Source organism: Ovis aries, chromosome 2 (genome assembly GCF_016772045.2).
Source record: "Ovis aries strain OAR_USU_Benz2616 breed Rambouillet chromosome 2, ARS-UI_Ramb_v3.0, whole genome shotgun sequence".
In the NCBI taxonomy this organism is placed as follows: Eukaryota; Metazoa; Chordata; class Mammalia; order Artiodactyla; family Bovidae; genus Ovis; species Ovis aries.
Genome location: NC_056055.1, coordinates 151,083,663 through 151,100,825, shown reverse-complemented (window position 1 = coordinate 151,100,825; position 17,163 = coordinate 151,083,663). Strand labels below are relative to the sequence as shown.

The window sequence follows — 17,163 nt, the reverse complement described above, 5'->3', positions numbered from 1 at the left end:
AAAAAAAATCTTTTCCCTTTCTGTTTCTTTGCCTTTGGAAGAATGTAAAAGAACACAAATGAGGGAGACAGTAACATTTTGTAGACCTCAACACAAATTCTCAGCAGCTCATCTATTCTGAGGCTTGACCATTTGCCTAAATATTAATAGCATCCTACATCATTGGAAAAGACTCTGATGCTGGGAGGGATTGGGGGCAGGAGGAGAAGGGGACGACAGAGGATGAGATGGCTGGATGGCATCACCAACTCAATGGACACGAGTCTGAGCGAACTGGAGTTGGTGATGGACAGGGAGGCCTGGCGTCTGCGATTCATGGGGTCGCAAAGAGTCAAACACGACTGAGCGGCTGAACTGAACTGACATTATGGCAGAATACTTAGGAAAGAGAGTTTGGTGTTGTGTTTAGTCATTTTACTATTTTCATCTCAGTTTCTTTCATTCTTTCAAATGTCAGCTGAAATGTTAGAAAACCTTTCTCTTCTGATTTCTGCCTTTATAATTGAAACACTTGTTGTAGGATGAGCTTAACCAGAAGTCATGCTTCCTGTATAATTTGTGGAGATACCAGAGGGAATCGTTTGTCTCATTTTTGTCTAGTACTACATTCTTTTTGATCTTCCCCTTCCCCTGAGGTCCTCTGGATCTTTTATTCATAGATTCAAAGTACTAACACAAACTGCTTTTGTCAAAGAATATTTATCTTCTAAAATGTGTGTTCACCTTCAGTCCCCATGAAAGCTACTTGAATTGTTTAAATGGCTAATCTGATATTTCCTGTTCCTTTAATGTGTTTTTGCTGTGCACCAAGTACATAGTTTTCTCTTTCAGAGACTCACTGTAATATTATTTATTTTTTGTCTTACCCTTTCCTGGAATGTATTTCAGACAGGTGTTATAAGGGTCCAAAATACGGTGAAGTGGTATGAGAGAAGAGTGGAAGAAAGAATTGAGCAAACAATGTTGAGAACTACATAGAGCCAGTATGAGATCAAAAACGTTCTCCCCAGTGTTCAGTTGTGCGTTTTACTCAAAACTCATGAGCAGCCTGTGGAAAACAGGACTGCACTTTTATCCCACCCCTTGCTGTTCCTCATGATCTTTTCAAGACTGATGTTTTAAAAGCACGTTCTGAGAGCAAGGCCAGTTTTTTCAGGCGAAGTGTCACTGAGCGGGAGGGAGAATATGGGTCAGACTGTAAGCCTTTGACCCTTCCCATATTCCATGAAGCATCATGCCTGCCTTCCTGCAGCCATCTTGCCTGTGCCTTCAGTTGGTCACCCAGGTGACGGTGACATGTGAGTGCAGGTTGCTGGGCAGAAATCCATCCCCAGGCATGGAAGAGAACTCAGGGTTCCTGTCATGTTGCTCATGGGTCAGGAGCATCCTATGTGAAGGATATCATTTTTAATTCCAGTGCCTTTTCCTTTTAATCCTCAGTGTAACCCTCAGACATACAGATAATTATGAAAAGAAATCCTTTGCCTGGTCTCATTTTTTTATTCCTTGCTTAGTTCAGATTATAGGCATGTACCATTTTCAGGGGCAATTTAAAACCGTAACACATAAAATTAATAATAAACTACAAGTAAGAGTGTGTTGTCATGGTTTCACTTTTCTTTTTTTAATATGATTTTATTTATTTATTTTTGGCTGTGCTGGGTCTTGGATGTTGTGTGGGCTTTTCTCTGGTTGTAGCGAGTGGAGGCTACTTTTGGTTGCGGTGTGCAGGCTTCTCGTCGTGGTGGCTTCGCTTGCTGTGGAGCAGGGATGCTGGGAGTGCAGGCTTTGCAGCACATAGGCTCAGGAGTTGTAGCTCCCAGGCCCTAGCACATGGGCTCAGTGGTGGTGGCGAATGGGCTTAGCTCCATAGGTAGCAAATGGGATCCTCCTGGACCAGGGATTGAACCCGTGTCTGCTGCACAGCTGGCTCTTTACCACTGAGCCCAGGGAAGACCTGCTTTCAGTTATTGTGACTGCTGGTATCACGTGGTCCTTTGGTAGGAAGAAGGAAATCAGTTTCCAATAGAAAATATTCTGGGGTCTGATAACACAATAAAGAAATCCTGAATTTGAAGGAAGAACTTTTGGTTTTGGTTTGTTGAGATTGATTGTGAATAGGCAATAAGTAAATTTAGAAGAGGCTCCCAAAAATTGTAGTATCACTGCTAAGATATCTTTATTATCTAAAGGCTAATGATTTGTTATTCTAGGATCCTCAGAACCCCTTAGGGACAATAAAACAGTGAGTTACAATAGCTGTCTGCCTCCCAGCTCCTCTCCTTTGCTTCAGCAGGCAAAGCAGTTCACCTTCATTGTCTACATACTGGTCTTCCTGTCTTCAATTTACTGAAATAGCTTAGTGGAAAAATAGCTATGCACACCTGTCTTGAGAAGAATAGTCATGATGTATTATTTAATTTTGTCTTACTGCTCTAGTTCAGGCATGAAAACAAAAGGTAGATCTCTGTTTAATGTAAGGTATTTATTTCCCAGTTAATTCTTATCTAACTAAAAGCGAGAGATGAGGTACATTTCGCAAACACAAGACAAACAGTACTAGTTAAAACCTATCAGTTACCTACTGGTAGATGGTATGAGTTCTTGGAACATCGGAAGATGCCTCATGATATTAGAGAGCCCTTGATTCCATCTTCGGCTTCTAGACCTCACTTCTCACCTTGCTAATGATGAGTATAAAATGAACTCAAAGATGTTCTGGTTGAGGTCAAGGTGAAAAAAAAATTGACCTGCTTACATGATGAATGCTTTAAGACCTGGTACTTCCACAGGCATTATCTTCAAAAAGTGGTTTTCTCAACCATAATTTCAAGAGCACTCAAGAAAGCTGAAGCACACAATGAGCTTTACTCAGCTAAGAACTCACACACAAAAAAAAAACTAATGGAATATTTTACCAATTCATTGAAAGGAACTGAACAGTTTTAAATGTACTAATTAAAAGGGAATCAAAGCAATACTAGATAGAAATTTTAGAAGACTCAGAGTATGGTATGATGTTACTGCCATATTGTTGAAATTTTACCTATAATTAGTGAAAATAGAGAAGTGTAAGTGTTGGATAGACTGGGTTACTCAGTTAAGGGAATTTAAGTTTAATCTGGTAACACTCCAAATTGAGACTAAAAGTTGAGAATCATTAGTAGTTATTTTGCCAGATTCTGGCAGAGAAAATCCTAGGTGCATAATAGGAAATCTGGAGTCCCACTTTCGTATCTAAGAAGATTCTGAAGCAGCTTATTAAAAAGCAATTTGTAATGCCTAGAGGATAGCAAGGTATTTGTTGTTATTGTTCAGTTGCTTAGTCATATACAACTCTTTGCAACCCCGTGGACTGCAGCACACCAGGCTTCTCTGTCCTTCACGATCTCTCAGAGTTTGCTCAAACTCATGCCCATTGAGTCGATGATGCCATCCAACCATCTCATTTTCTCTTGCCCCTTTCTCCTCCTGCCCTCAGTGTTTCCCAACATCTGGGTCTTTTCCAGAGAGTCGGCTCTTTGCATCACGGAGCCAAAGATTTGGAGCTTCAGCTTCAGCATCACTCCTTCCAATGAATATTCAAGGTTAATGTCTTTTAAGATTGACTGTTTTCATCTCTTTATTGTCCAAGAGACTTAGAAGAGTCTTCTTCAGCAGTACCATTTGAAAGCATCAGTTCTTCAGAGCTCAGCGATTTTTATGGTCCAGCTCTCACATCTGTACATGACTACTGTAATTTCAATGTAAATTGCCTAAGATAAAAAGGTAAACCGACCTTTCATCTTTTATTTGAGAGAAATAAACCTTGAAATCAAGTAAAAAGTAGACTTGTAAATATTAGAGCAATGAATTAAAAAGGTAATTACAACAAACCAATAATGAGTTGCCAAAATTTTTCTCAAAATGGATTTAGTATCCAGAACACCTACATATTTGCTAATGGAATAACTTCAGTTAGTAATGAATTGGTAGAGAATGAGAAAAATGCATTTTGGAATTTATTCCAGCTACTTAGATTTCATCTCAGTGAACATGAAGTGGTTCTTGAATTCAGGAGTTAACATGTACAGAAAATACAGAACTTTTTTAGAATTGATGTTTAGTTGTGTATAACATTATATGTTATAGGTATACAATGTAGTATACCTGTGCACAGAATTATACAAAAAAAAATCTTCATTACCCAGATAACCGCAGTGGTGTGATCACTCACCAAGAGCCAAACATCCTGGAATGCAAAGTCAAGTAGGCCTTAGGAAGCGTCACTATGAACAAAGCTAGTGCAGGTGATGGAGTTCCAGCTGAGCTATTTCATATCTTAAAAGATGATGCTGTGAAACCTTAGCAGCCACAAGGCTGGAAAAAGTCAGTTTTCATTCCAGTCCCAAAGAAAGGCAATAATAAAGAATGTTCAAACTACCACACAATTGCACTCATCTCACACACTAGCAAAGCAATGCTCAAAATTCTCCAAACCAGGCTTAAACAGTACATGAACTGTGAACTTCCACATGGAAATTCAAGCTGGGTTTAGAAAAGACAGAGGAACCAGAGACCAAATTGCCAATGTCTGCTGGATCATAGAAAAAGCATGAGAGTTCCAGAAAAACATCTACTTCTGCTTTATTGATAATGCCAAAGCCTTTGACTGTGTGGATCACAAAAAACTATGAAAAATTCTTTAGGAGATGGGAATACCAGACCACCTGGCTTGCTTCCTGAGAAATCTGTATGCAGGTCAAGAAGCAACAGAACTGGACATGGAACAACAGACTGGTTCCAAATTGGGAAAGGATTATGTCAAGGCTGTATATTGTCACCCTGCTTATTTAACTTATTTGCGGAGTACATCATGGAAAATGCGGGGCTGGATGAAGCACAAACTGAAATCAGCATTGCAGGAGAAATATCAGTAACCTCAGATATGCAGATGACATCAACCTAATGGCAGAAAGCAAAGAAGAACTAAAGAGCCTCTTGATGAAAGTGAAAGAGGAGCGGGAAAAAGTTGGCTTAAAACCCAACATTCAGAAAATGAAGATCATAGCATCCAGTCCCATCACTTCATGCCAGATAGATGGGGAAACAGTGAGAGATTTTATTTTGGGGGCTCCAAAATCACTGCAAATGGTATCTGTAGCCATGAAATTAAAAGACACTTGCTCCTTAGAAGGAAAGCTATGTCCAACCTAGAGGGCATAATAAAAAGCAGAGATATTACTTTGCCAACAAAGGTCCATCTAATCAAAGCTATGATTTTTCCAGTAGTCATGTGTGGATGTGAGAGTTGGACTAGAAGGAAAGCTGAGCGCCGAAGATTGATGCTTTTGAACTGTGATGTTGGAGAAGACTCGTGAGAGTCACTTGGACTGCAAGGAGATCCAGCCAGTCCATCCTAAAGGAGATCAGCCCTGAGTGTTCATTGGAAGGACTGGTGTTGAAGCTGAAACTCCAATACTTTGGCCACCTGATGCAAAGAACTGACTCGTTTGAAAAGACCCTGATGCTGGGAAAGATTGAAGGTGGGAGGAGAAGGGGATGACAGAGGATGAGATGGCTGGATGGCACCACCAACCTGATGGACATGAGTTTGAGTAAGCTCCAGGAATTGGTGATGGACACGGAAGCCTGGCATGCTGCAGTCCATGGAGTCTCAAAGAGTCAGAAAAGACTGAGTAACTGAACTGAACTGATGCAATGTAGTAATTCACAATGTTTAAAGGTTATAGTCCATTTATAGTCCTTATAACATACTACCTATATTCCCTGTGTTGCACAGTATATCCTCTTAGCTTATTTATTTTATACATAGTTTGTACCTCTTATCCCCTACTCCTATTTTGATATTCCCCTCATCCCTCTCCCTACTGGTAGCCACTAGTTTGTTGTCTATATCTTGAATCTGTTTCCATTTTGTTATATTTACTAGTTTTTGTTATTTTTTAGATTTCATATATTAGTAATATCATAATTTTTGCTATCTCTGACACATTTCACTTAGGATTGTACCCTCCAAGTCTATCCATGTTGCTGAAAATGGAAAAATTTCATTTTTTATGGCTGATTAGTATTCTGAGGGGTGTGTGTGTACATCTGTCTACTCATCTGTCAGTGGACACTTAGATTGCTTCCATATCTTGGCAGTTATAAAGAATGCTGCTATGAACATTGGGGATAAATATATCTTTTAGAATTCGTGCTTTTTGTTATTTGGATATATACCCAGGAGCAAATCCTGGGTCATATGGTGGTTCTGTTTTTTTTTCATTTTTCTTGAAAAATTTCCACAGTGTTTTGCACAGTGGCTGTACTAATTTACATTCACACCAGCAGTGAACAGAGTTCCTTTTTCTCCACATCCACACCAATGTTTCGTATTTATATTCTTTACTTTGTCAACAAAGGTCTAGTCAAGGCTATGGTTTTTCCAGTAGTCATGTGTGAATGTGAGAGTTGGACTATAAAGAAAGCTGAGTGCTGAAGAACTGATGCTTTTGAACCATGGTGTTGCAGAAGACTCTTGAAAGTCCCTTGGACTACAAAGAGATCCAACCAGTCCATCCTAAAGGAAATCAGTCCTGGGTGTTCATTGGAAGGACTGGTGTTGAAGCTGAAACTCTAGTACTTTGACCACCTGATGCGAAGAGCTGACTCATTTGAAAAGACCCTGATGTTGGGAAAGACTGAGGGTGAGAGGAGAAGGGGACAACAGAGGATGAGATGGTTGGATGGCATCACCAACTCAATGGACATGTTTGGGTAGATTCTGGGAGTTGGTGGTGGACAGGGAGACCTGGCGTGTTGCGGTTCATAGCGTTGCAAAGAGTCGGACACAACTGAGCGACTGAACTGAACTGAACTGGTGATAGCCAATCTAGCAAGTATGAAGTGACATCTTATTGTGGTTTTAATTTGCATTTCCCTGATTAACAATGTTGATCATTGGTTGCTTCTTTTCACCATTATATCCCAGCGTCTAACAATGTCTGGCACTCAGTAGATGATCAACAAATACTTGTTGAATGGGTTCATGTAATATTTACAGTAGACATCTTTTCTGTAAGATGTAGAAAAAGCCAAAAATTCCTTTGTAGAATGATTGAAACAATTCTAAAATAACATAGGATTAGCCCTAATAATGAGCAACTCAAAAAATTAATATCACCTATCATTTATTTAGCATTCTACACAGTTGTGGTTGGATGCAAATAGAATTAAGCCACAATCTTTATCCTCAGGAGAGCCATAATCTGGTAGTGGAAACAGATAAGCAAATATTGCAGTTACAATCATATGAAAAACAAGAATCAAGGTAGATTAATTGTTAATATAAAGAAGTGATCAACTTTCATCATGCTAATTTTTGAAGAATGATTAGTGCTTACCAGAGAGAATGTTGTGGAGGGTATGTAGTCTAGACAATGGTACATGCCCATACTCTGTTCATAAGTAAAACAGTTCCTGGTGTATTCCTTCCAGTAATTCCTGTCCACTAATACCAAATGAAGCTTGAGTTTTGACTGTGCTTAACTTTTTGAGGTATTAATAAGGGCTGTACATATTCTTACACACATATATGTCTCTGTGTGTAGTATAAAATTTCTTAATAGCTATTTTTCTAAATAAAACAATGGAATAACTTGGATTGTATCTCAATTCAGTGTGTTTTGGATGAGAAAGTGACAGTAGCCTGCACCTCACTAGTGATGATAGAGGCCCCACTAGACCAGGGAGAAGGTGAGGGAAATGCCGCGATGAAGTTACTGTGTAGCTTCAAGTTTTCCCCACTCCTCCCTCTCCTGCCGTTTGCTACTACTGTCCTCTGAAGCTCACATCAGACACAGTAGAATCCAGGAGGAAATCGAGTACTGACTTATTGATGTTGACCATTTTACAAAGATATTCCTGTTATTATTAAGTGATTAAAAAGTAAAAGTAAACTAGAGTGTTCCAATCCATGGTGTGTATGACATATATATTGTTAACATTGTACCACGTATACCATTCTGAAATTTGTGTAATTCTGAGTTTCCAGACTGTGTTCTACACATTCTACCCCCAAAATAGCACTAGAAGCGTGAGGCAGCCTGATATGTGAGGAAACTGCAAGTAATTAGAAATGCCTAGAATGTAGGTTTGTGTGGGAAAGGGCAAACTCGAAGGAACCAGGTGGTGGAGGGCCTTCTGCACCATCTGAAGATGTTTGAATCTCTGCCATACTAACCAAGATGCTTGAAATGTATCCTGTATGAATCTGTTGTGCATTAGCATCAGGAGAATTTCAGATTTGAGTGTTTGAAATATCACCCTAGCAACAGCCTGGAAGAGAGCCTGAAAGGATGAGAAATCAAAGCCAAGCAGACCAGCTAGGAGAGAGCCTGAAAGAATGATCCACCCAAGAGACCATGAGAGGATGAAAGCCTGAACTGTGTACTTGGTGATAGCAATGGATTCAGAAGGTGTATGTTTTGAGTGACAGCCGTGTGCCACAAGCTGCTGTGGGTTCTGTACGTGTATCTGTGAACGAGGCAGACTTCCGTGCCCTTATGGAGCTGTTCATGAGGGGGGTGCGGGGACAGTAGGTAGTCAGTAAAACAGCTCCATGTTCTTCAGTGAGAGACTAGGTGGTAATGATTAGATGGGAATTTATTTGGGGTGGGGGGAGGAAAGGGTTTCAGTGTGTCAAGTACAAAATGTATTATATCCAGTACGCAGCTGGAAATACAGGTCAAGAGTTAAGGAGTGAGGTTTTAGCTCTTTTCAGAGGGCCGTTTATATTTGGGCTCAGTCATAAACATCAGTCAGAACCTTCAGCTACAAACAGTAGAATCCCCTCTAGCCTATGTAAGCAGGAAAAGAACTTGTCAGAAGCTGTGAGGTATCAATTTTCAGAATCTCTGGGAAGGCCAGAGAACCACCTTCTGAGTTGGGGATTATGGGAACAGTGCCCACTGCCACTACTGGCCCCCCACTGATGGTCCCTGCTGCACCACTGCCGCACTGACCAGCCTCCTTCTAGACCCTGTCACTGACCGGCTCTCTGGCTGCAAGGGACTGTGAGTGGCTGGTTTTCTCACTCATAACATAGGAAAATATCACAATAAGGGGATTTTGAAGACAGCTATGGGCTTCTCTGGTGGCTTACATGGTAAAGAATCCGCCTGCAATGGAAGAGACCTGGGTTCGATCCCTGGGTTGTGAAGATCCTGTGGATGAGGACATGGCAACCCACTTCAGCATTTTTGCCTAGAGAATCTCATGGACAGAGGAGCCTGGTGGGCTACCTGCCTCCTGAAAAATCTTTATTCAGGTCAAGAAGCAATAGTTAGAACCGGACATGGAACAACGGCCTAGTTCCAAATTGGAAAAGGACTACGTCAAGGCTGTAGATCGTCACCCTGCTTATTTAACTTATATGCAGAGTACGTCGTGTAAAATGCTGGACTGGATGAAGCACAAGGTGGAATCAAGATTGCTGGGAGAAATATCAATAACCTCAGATATGCAGATGGTACCACCCTGATGGCAGAAAGCAAAGAGAAACTAAAGAGTGTCTTGATGAAGGCAAAGAGGAGAGTTAAAAAAAGGTGACTTAACACTCAACATTCTGAAAACTAAGATCATGGCATCTGGTCCCATCACTCCATGGCAAATAGATGGGGAAACAATGCAAACAGTGAGAGACTTTATTTTCTTGGGCTCCAAAATTACAACAGATGGAGACGTCAGCCATGAAATTAAAAGACGCTTGCTCCTTGGAAGGAAAGCTGTGACCAACCTAGACAGCATATTAAAAAGCAGAGACATTACTTTACCAACAAAGGTCCGTCAAGTCAAAGTTATGGTTTTTCCAGTCATCATGTATGCATGTGAGAACTGGACCATAAAGACGGCTGAGCACTGAAGAATTGATGCTTTTGAACTGTGGTGTTGGAGAAGACACTTGAGAGTCCCTTGGACTTCAAGGACATCCAACCAGTCCATCCTAAAGGAAATCAGTCCTGAATATTAATTGGAAAGATTGATGCTGAAGCTGAAACTCCAATACTTTGGCCACCTGATATAAAGAACTGACTCTTGAAAAGACTCTGATGCTGGGAAAGATTGAAGGCAGGAAGAGAAGGGGACGACAAAGGATGATATGGTTGGATAGCATCACCGACTTGATGGACATGAGTTTGAGCAAGCTCTGAGAGTAGGTGATGGACAGGGAGGCCTAGTGCACTACAGTCCATGGGGTCGCAAAGATTTGGATACAACTGAGCAACTGAACTGAAAGACTGCAGTAAATATTCAACAAAGGTATTTTGGGCTCCATTTATGTCTGTGAATGAAAAAAATACATAATTTCTTAAGTGTATGGAATTTTATAGTGATTTATTGCATTTTCTCATCAATACTGTGATGAAGGCATGGTGTCTTTCTTAAAACTAAGATTTTTTTTTCTCATTAAAATGAATTGCCTTGATTTATTAATTTGCTGATGATTTTGCTTTTAACTGTAGTTTGCTGTCTAACCAAACAGTCCCAAACTTATAAATGGATTTCATTCTAGAAGGTTGTTGATCATTAAGTTGTTAGGAATTGTGAATGCATCTTCCCACTGAAACAGAGTTGTCATGGATGGTCCCATTCTTGTGTTTTAAAATGTTTCCACACTGCAGAGGAGGTTCTTAGCATGTTCAGATGAGAAGTGAAAGGGAATGAAATGGAGTCATCCGTGGCCACAGTGCTCTGAGACATGTTGCAGGCATTCAATAAAAGTCGGGGAAATCTTGTTTTGGAATAGATGGCTAGAGGGAGAGAGGGAGGAAGGAATACACCTATGTGTCATGTGGAGCTGCCTCTAGTTTATTGTTCCAATAAAGGTGACTTGAAACAGCATTTCAGAACTTCACGTATTTACTGCCTGATCCCTGAACCCCAGAGTGGTGGTTCAGAAAGAAATGGACTATTATGAATAATATATAATGACCAGGATTGTGGAATTAGTATGACAGTAATTGGGCTAAATATATAGTCTTCAAAATATACCATGGAATTTTTTATTTTTAATCTTCAATATTAACTTATTTTCCCCGTGATTTTTTTTTATTGTTTGTCTAGAATATGATAGGAGAAAAGGTAATTTTAACTCAGACTTCCCCATGCCTTCACCTTAGTTCAGTTCATGTCACTCAGTCGTGTCTGACTCTTTGTGATCCCATGGACTGCAGCAAGCCAAACCTCCCTGTCCATCACCCACTCCCACAGCTTGCTCAAACTCATGTCCATCAAGTTGGTGATGCCGTCCAACCATCTCATCCTCTGTTATCCCCTTCTCCTGCCTTCAATCTTTCCCAGCTTCAGGGTCTTTTCAGATGAGTCAGTTCTTCGCATCAGGTAGCCAAAGTATTGAGTTTCAGCTTCAGCATCAGTCCTTCCAATGAATATTTAGGATTGGAATGCCTTACTGTATTTTGATGATCAAAGGTCTTTTCAGCACTGGAAATGCTACTTGCCTGCTTGTTATACAATGAGACTACTGGAACTTCCTACCTAGAGTAGGGGAGAATAATTTGACCTGTTTGAGCAAAGTGTTGTTGTTCAGTTGCTAAGTCATGTCTGACTCTTTGCAACCCCATGGACTGCAGCACACCAGGCTTCTCTGTCCTTCTGAGTCTTCTCCAGCACCACAATTCAAAAGCATCAATTCTTTGGTGCTCAGTCTTCCTTATGGTCCAACTCTCACTTCTGTATATAACTAGTGGAAAAACCGTAGCTTTTTGCACCTTTGTGAGCAAAGTGATGTCTCTACTTTTTAATATGCCATCTGGGTTTGTCATAGCTTTCCTCCCAAGAGGCAAGCATCTTTTAATTTCTTGGCTATAGTCACTGTCCACAGTGATTTTGAAGCCCAGGAAAATAAAACTATCACTGCTTCCACTTTTCCCCTTTCTGTTTGCCATGATGTGATGGGACTGGATACCATGATTTTAGTATTTTCTAATGTTGAGTTTCAAGCCAGCTTATGAACAAAGTAGTAATAATTTACATATACCTGATCCCTCAGGACAATGAAGAACTCAGTATTATTAATACTTTTTTCACAATTTGTGTTAAAACCATATATATTAGGGGCTTCCCAGATGGTACAGTGGTAAGGAATCCACCGGCCAGAGCAGGAAACACAAGACACAAGGGTTCGATCTCTGGGTCGGGAAGATCCCCTGGAGTAGGAAATGGCAACCCACTCCGGTATTCTTGCCTGGAAAATTCCACGGATGGAGGAGTCTGTCAGGCCACAGTAGAGGGGCTTGCAAAGGTTTGGACACAACTGTGCACACACACACAAAACACATCTGTTTGCCAGGCAATATGCAGTGCACTTGACCTAAAGAGATGCACAAAATAGCCACAACCCTTGCCCAGTTTGAGCAGTTAAGATGATATATAATCTATGATCTAAAATTTCAAAATTTAAAAAAAAACTTATAAGGATATTTCATTAAGGTTTATGTAAATTTCAACCAGAAGATAATAGACTTTACCACTCCCAAGACACCTGAAGTATATTAAACATTTCTGGTTAGTAGTTTGATTTTAATATTGACAAAAAATGTGAATATGTTGATAGAAACACAGTTGGGTAATAGCAACTTTGGTGCTTAGAAAGCTAGTTTAGATGATAGGATTAAATGATAATATTCAAGAGAATTAGAAATCAGTTTTGGAAACCACTTTTGAGAATGTGGTAATATCTTCAGGAACAAGACAAGTATGCCATTTATTGATATTTGACCAAATTTTCATCTGTTTTTTCTTCCCATCAGTCCCTTTTGAAATTAGTTAGGAGTACATCAGGTGGAGGATCGTGATCGGAAGCTGAAGATGAGCATTAACTGACTGACTGTTCATTGGGAGCATGTTCCCCTGGTCACAGCTAGTTCAAGGTCCCAGAATGTGAGCTGCTTGCAGATCACAGGCAAAATTGAACTTTGGGAGTTCTTACTGAATCTAGAGTTTTTAACCAGCAAGAGTTTCATCAGCCACTTAATGACTTGGGGAAAATACCAAGGCACTAACATGGACTTAAAATCTTACAACTACAGCTTTGAAAGTATTGTTCTTTTCTTTATTTTAGAGTTTCCTTAAGTGCAAAATCATGTACCTTTTCCTTAAATTTAATAAACACTTCCAAAATGCTTCAGTATGTATTTGTTTCTGATTTCTAAATAAAACACAAATGTTTAAAAAGAAAGAGATCCTTTTAGTTGTAACCCACAGAAAAAACCACTAGCACTTTGATCTTTATTTTTCTACACTTCATAGGCATATTGTGTGTCTATGTGTGCATGTGTGTGTGTGTAATACAAAAATGGAATCACAAGCTGTTCTATATAGCACAGTGGTAAGAAGCCCTGACTTTGAAATCCAAACATCCTTGGTTTAAATCCCAGTTCTTCCATTTACTAATGTAATAAGACTTTGTCCAGTTTTTCAATCTGTGAAATAAAGATAATAAGGTACCTCTTCATTAGGTTGTTTTGTATAATATACAGGAGATGATATATGTGAGGTACTTTAACATTTAATGAATGCCTAATAATTCAGCCTCTCTTATTGCTTTGTTCTGCTACACTATCCCCTGAGAACCATGCTTTCCTGTATTATTTTAAGGGAGGGGGTGGACAGGGAGGCTCAGATATGTCTTTATGCACTAATTTTTAAAATTGGTACTCTATAAACTGGGCTTCTCAGGTGCCTCAGTGGTAAAGAATCCACCTGCCAATGCAGGAGACACAGGAGATGCAGGTTCTATCACTAGGTGGGAAAGATCCTCTGGAGGAGGACCTGGCAACACACTCCAGTATTCTTGCTGGAGACTCCCATTGACCGAGGAACCTGGCGGACTATAGTCGTGGGGTTGCAGAGACTTGGACGTAACTGAGCATAGCACTCTATAAACTTAGAAAAATATATAGTTAAAATTTACCCCTAATTTGTAAAACTTTGTGTTTTGATATAAAGATTTATGATATTTAAATTTTATAAGGCAACATTCAGTAAATTGACCCCATTAACTTATATGTCTATTACAGCATCTAAGGCTTTTTTGAAAATAAGTAAAATGAATAAACTCATTAACAACCTTTTGGGTTCTTTTTAATGTATATGTCATACAAAGTATGATATATATGTTGTTTTATATGTAGTTTTCATATAAATTATTCCACATAAAGCAGCATGCTGCTGATGCTGCTAAGTTGCTTCAGTTGTGTCCAACACTGTGCGACCCATGGACTGCAGCCCACCAGGCTCCTCCGTCCATGGGATTTTCCAGGCAAGAGTGCTGGAGTGGGATGCCACTGCCTTCTCCAATAAAGCAGTGTAGGCCCTCATATAAGTACTGTGAAGGTCACAGTTGGCTGTGCTGTTGTACTTGTCTTATTCAAGGAGAATCATACGTCTTTTTATAATTTGCCTTAAGTTCTAAGAAATACAGATTTGTCCCAGTTGACATAGGGGGTTAAATACTCTCTAAAAATTAATTTAGAACAGTCACTTTAAATTTTGTTTGAGGTTTTAATATACTTTTATATAATTAAATGTGAAAATTAAATGTTTATATGCAAAACAGATCCACAATTAAAGTTTACAACAAAGGAAATAAATGTTCCATTTTTTTTCCTTCTTTTTCTCTAGCTCAACTGAGAAGTCATTTCCTTGGAGATCAACAGGTATGAGTTTTTAATCATATAAAAAAGTCTTTCTTACATTTTGCCCAGCAAAGTCTGCTCTTTAAATTTACTGTCTCTTGATGAGATCAGTTAAGCCAAAACTTTAATAGTGGCAATATTGAGCTACTTTGCTTAAAGGTAGTACTTATTAATATGCTTAATTTTTTAACATGTTTGAATAGATTTATGTATGTCATTTGTAAAGAAATTAAAGGATTAAGCATCAATATTTTTAATGTCAATTCAATATTTGAATTTCTCATCATAAATATAGCAATGCCCTCACACACAGGTTTTTGTATAATCTTAGGAAGTTTGCTAATCACTTATCTAAGTCAAAGTCTTTCCTTTCACAGTGGTTTTTTGTATGTTTTTTTTTTCCATATTAAAAGGGAAGAGTTAACTGAAATGTTCATTTCTTTGTACTCAAATGTGGACTACCTGATAGCTTCTAAAGTAGCCTGGAAGATTCTAATGTAGTCTACATGTTCTTTTTACCTTAAGTTCACCTCATATAAAGGATGAATTACATTAAGGAGAGTGTCTCCCACTTTCACAGATGTTTGATGTCTTCACTCATTAAATGGTTACTGAGCAGCCACATCATGAACCATATACTATACACATTGCTCATCAGATAGTGATGGACTCCACACACACATGCCCCTTGCCTCTCATGAAGCTTATAATGTGCGGGACAATGCCAGCAACTTATAAATGCTAGATTAGGCCTTGATATCCAAATACTCTGACAGTTTTTACACAAGGTTGAATTCAGTAAAACTCAAATCACTAAATGCCTGGTATCTGAGTTTATCTGAACCTGATACCAGGATTCTGGTGTTATTTATAGTGTATACAAGGCTCTTTGCTATTTTCTAAAGAAGCTGTTCCCAAGAAATGTAGTGTTTTACTCAAAGCATAGATGACGTGTAGTATGGAGGCTTCGCAGGTGGCACATTTGCAAAGAATCCACCTTCAATGCTGGAGACGGCAGAAGACACAGGTTTGATCCCTGGGTTGCAAGATCCCCTGGAGTAGGAAGGGCAACTGGAGCCTGGCAGGCTGCAATCCATGGGGTCTCAAAGAGTTGGACATGACCGAGCTACTGAGCACAAAGATGAAGAAGAGACGTGAAAATCTACTTAACAATAAGACTTACAAACAGCAGTTTAATAGTAGGAAGGACATGGCATGAAATTATATGTGGTTAACTGCCAAGTAAGTATTATGCAGGAAACATCGTCATCAAATGGACAGTCCATTTGTGAGATAACTTTGCAGGGGTGAGCCTGGAGCCTGGGGCTTGACTGGCAGACCAGCTGTGGAGAGAGTATTGTCATTGTCACAGCAGCAGAGACTACAAAAATGTCTTATGGGAACATTTAAAACTGGTTTGGGAGATGATAAGATGGGCAAAGACCACACTGGGCCAAATTATAGAGATCTGTAAATACCAGGGACTTTGAACTTCCTACAGGTCATGGGGAGCTACTGGAAATCCTTTGAGCAAAAAGTCATTCGATTTAAACATTCCTCAGGAGACGTGGCAGTGCTGTGAACTGTTGAAAAGAGATGTGAAGATTTCAGTTTAAAGAAAAATACAGAGTGCATTTGCTACTAAGCTATGGTAGAACTCTACCATTTAATATAAAATTCTCCTGTAAGTTCATATTTAATACTGCATCATTAATTTATTCCAAAAATATTTCTTGAGAGCATAGTTGGCTCGCACATAGTTGTCACTGTTTAAAACAGATATCCTTGACCTCTTAAGTGTTTCAGGTCTAGTGGAGATATATAGCTCTATACACTTAAAATTGGGGAGGGGAATTCTTTAAAGAAAAACTATAAGTATATATCATATTTACCCATAGCTCTGTTTTTGGACACTCGGGTGTTTTTTCATGGGTATAAATAATGTTATGGTAAACATCCTTGTATATAAAATTATACCTGTAGCTTTGATATATCTTTTAGGCTAGGTTTTCCCAAGGAAGTAAACTATTCAAAGTATATGAACATTTTCAAGGCTTTTTAGATGTATAACCAAGTTGTTTTCCTAGAAGAGTTGTATTCATTCCCCTCCCTTTTGGTATATGAGGTCAGTCCTCTCACTCCCTCATTAGCGTCATCGTTTATATTTCTGGCTACAAAATATTTCGATATCTGTCATTGCCCCATTCTCTTGGAATGCTAGCATTTGATAGGCGGAAGTTCTTCGCAGCCCAAGGAAAATAGCTGTATCAGTCAGGGCCCAATCACCCAAAGAGGTAACTGTTCCTGGAAGCTGCTGCCATGTCTAGGACTGCAGGGACCAAGCGCTGCGTGGGTTGCCACCAAATTGTAGCAATGGTGGGAGGTAGAGCAAGGCAGTCTTCCGGCATTAGCTAGAACCACAAGGGAGATACAGCCTTCCCGGAGAAGGTCTACTTCTAAA

The 17,163-nt window shown here is 39.5% G+C and overlaps 1 protein-coding gene across 31 annotated transcripts in view; it reads left to right on the top strand.

The window, feature by feature from the left end:
- PKP4 (plakophilin 4) overlaps positions 1 to 17,163 on the top strand; it is a 259,580-nt gene that overhangs the window by 155,545 nt on the left and 86,872 nt on the right. For 30 of the 31 annotated variants that reach the window (XM_060409898.1, XM_060409893.1, XM_060409902.1 and 27 more), the window contains one exon: positions 14,689 to 14,723. The exons of the other annotated variant lie outside the window; for it this stretch is intronic. In XM_060409898.1, the coding sequence (XP_060265881.1) occupies positions 14,689 to 14,723 (35 nt within the window). The remainder of the gene's footprint in view (positions 1 to 14,688; positions 14,724 to 17,163) is intronic. 31 annotated transcript variants of the gene reach the window in all.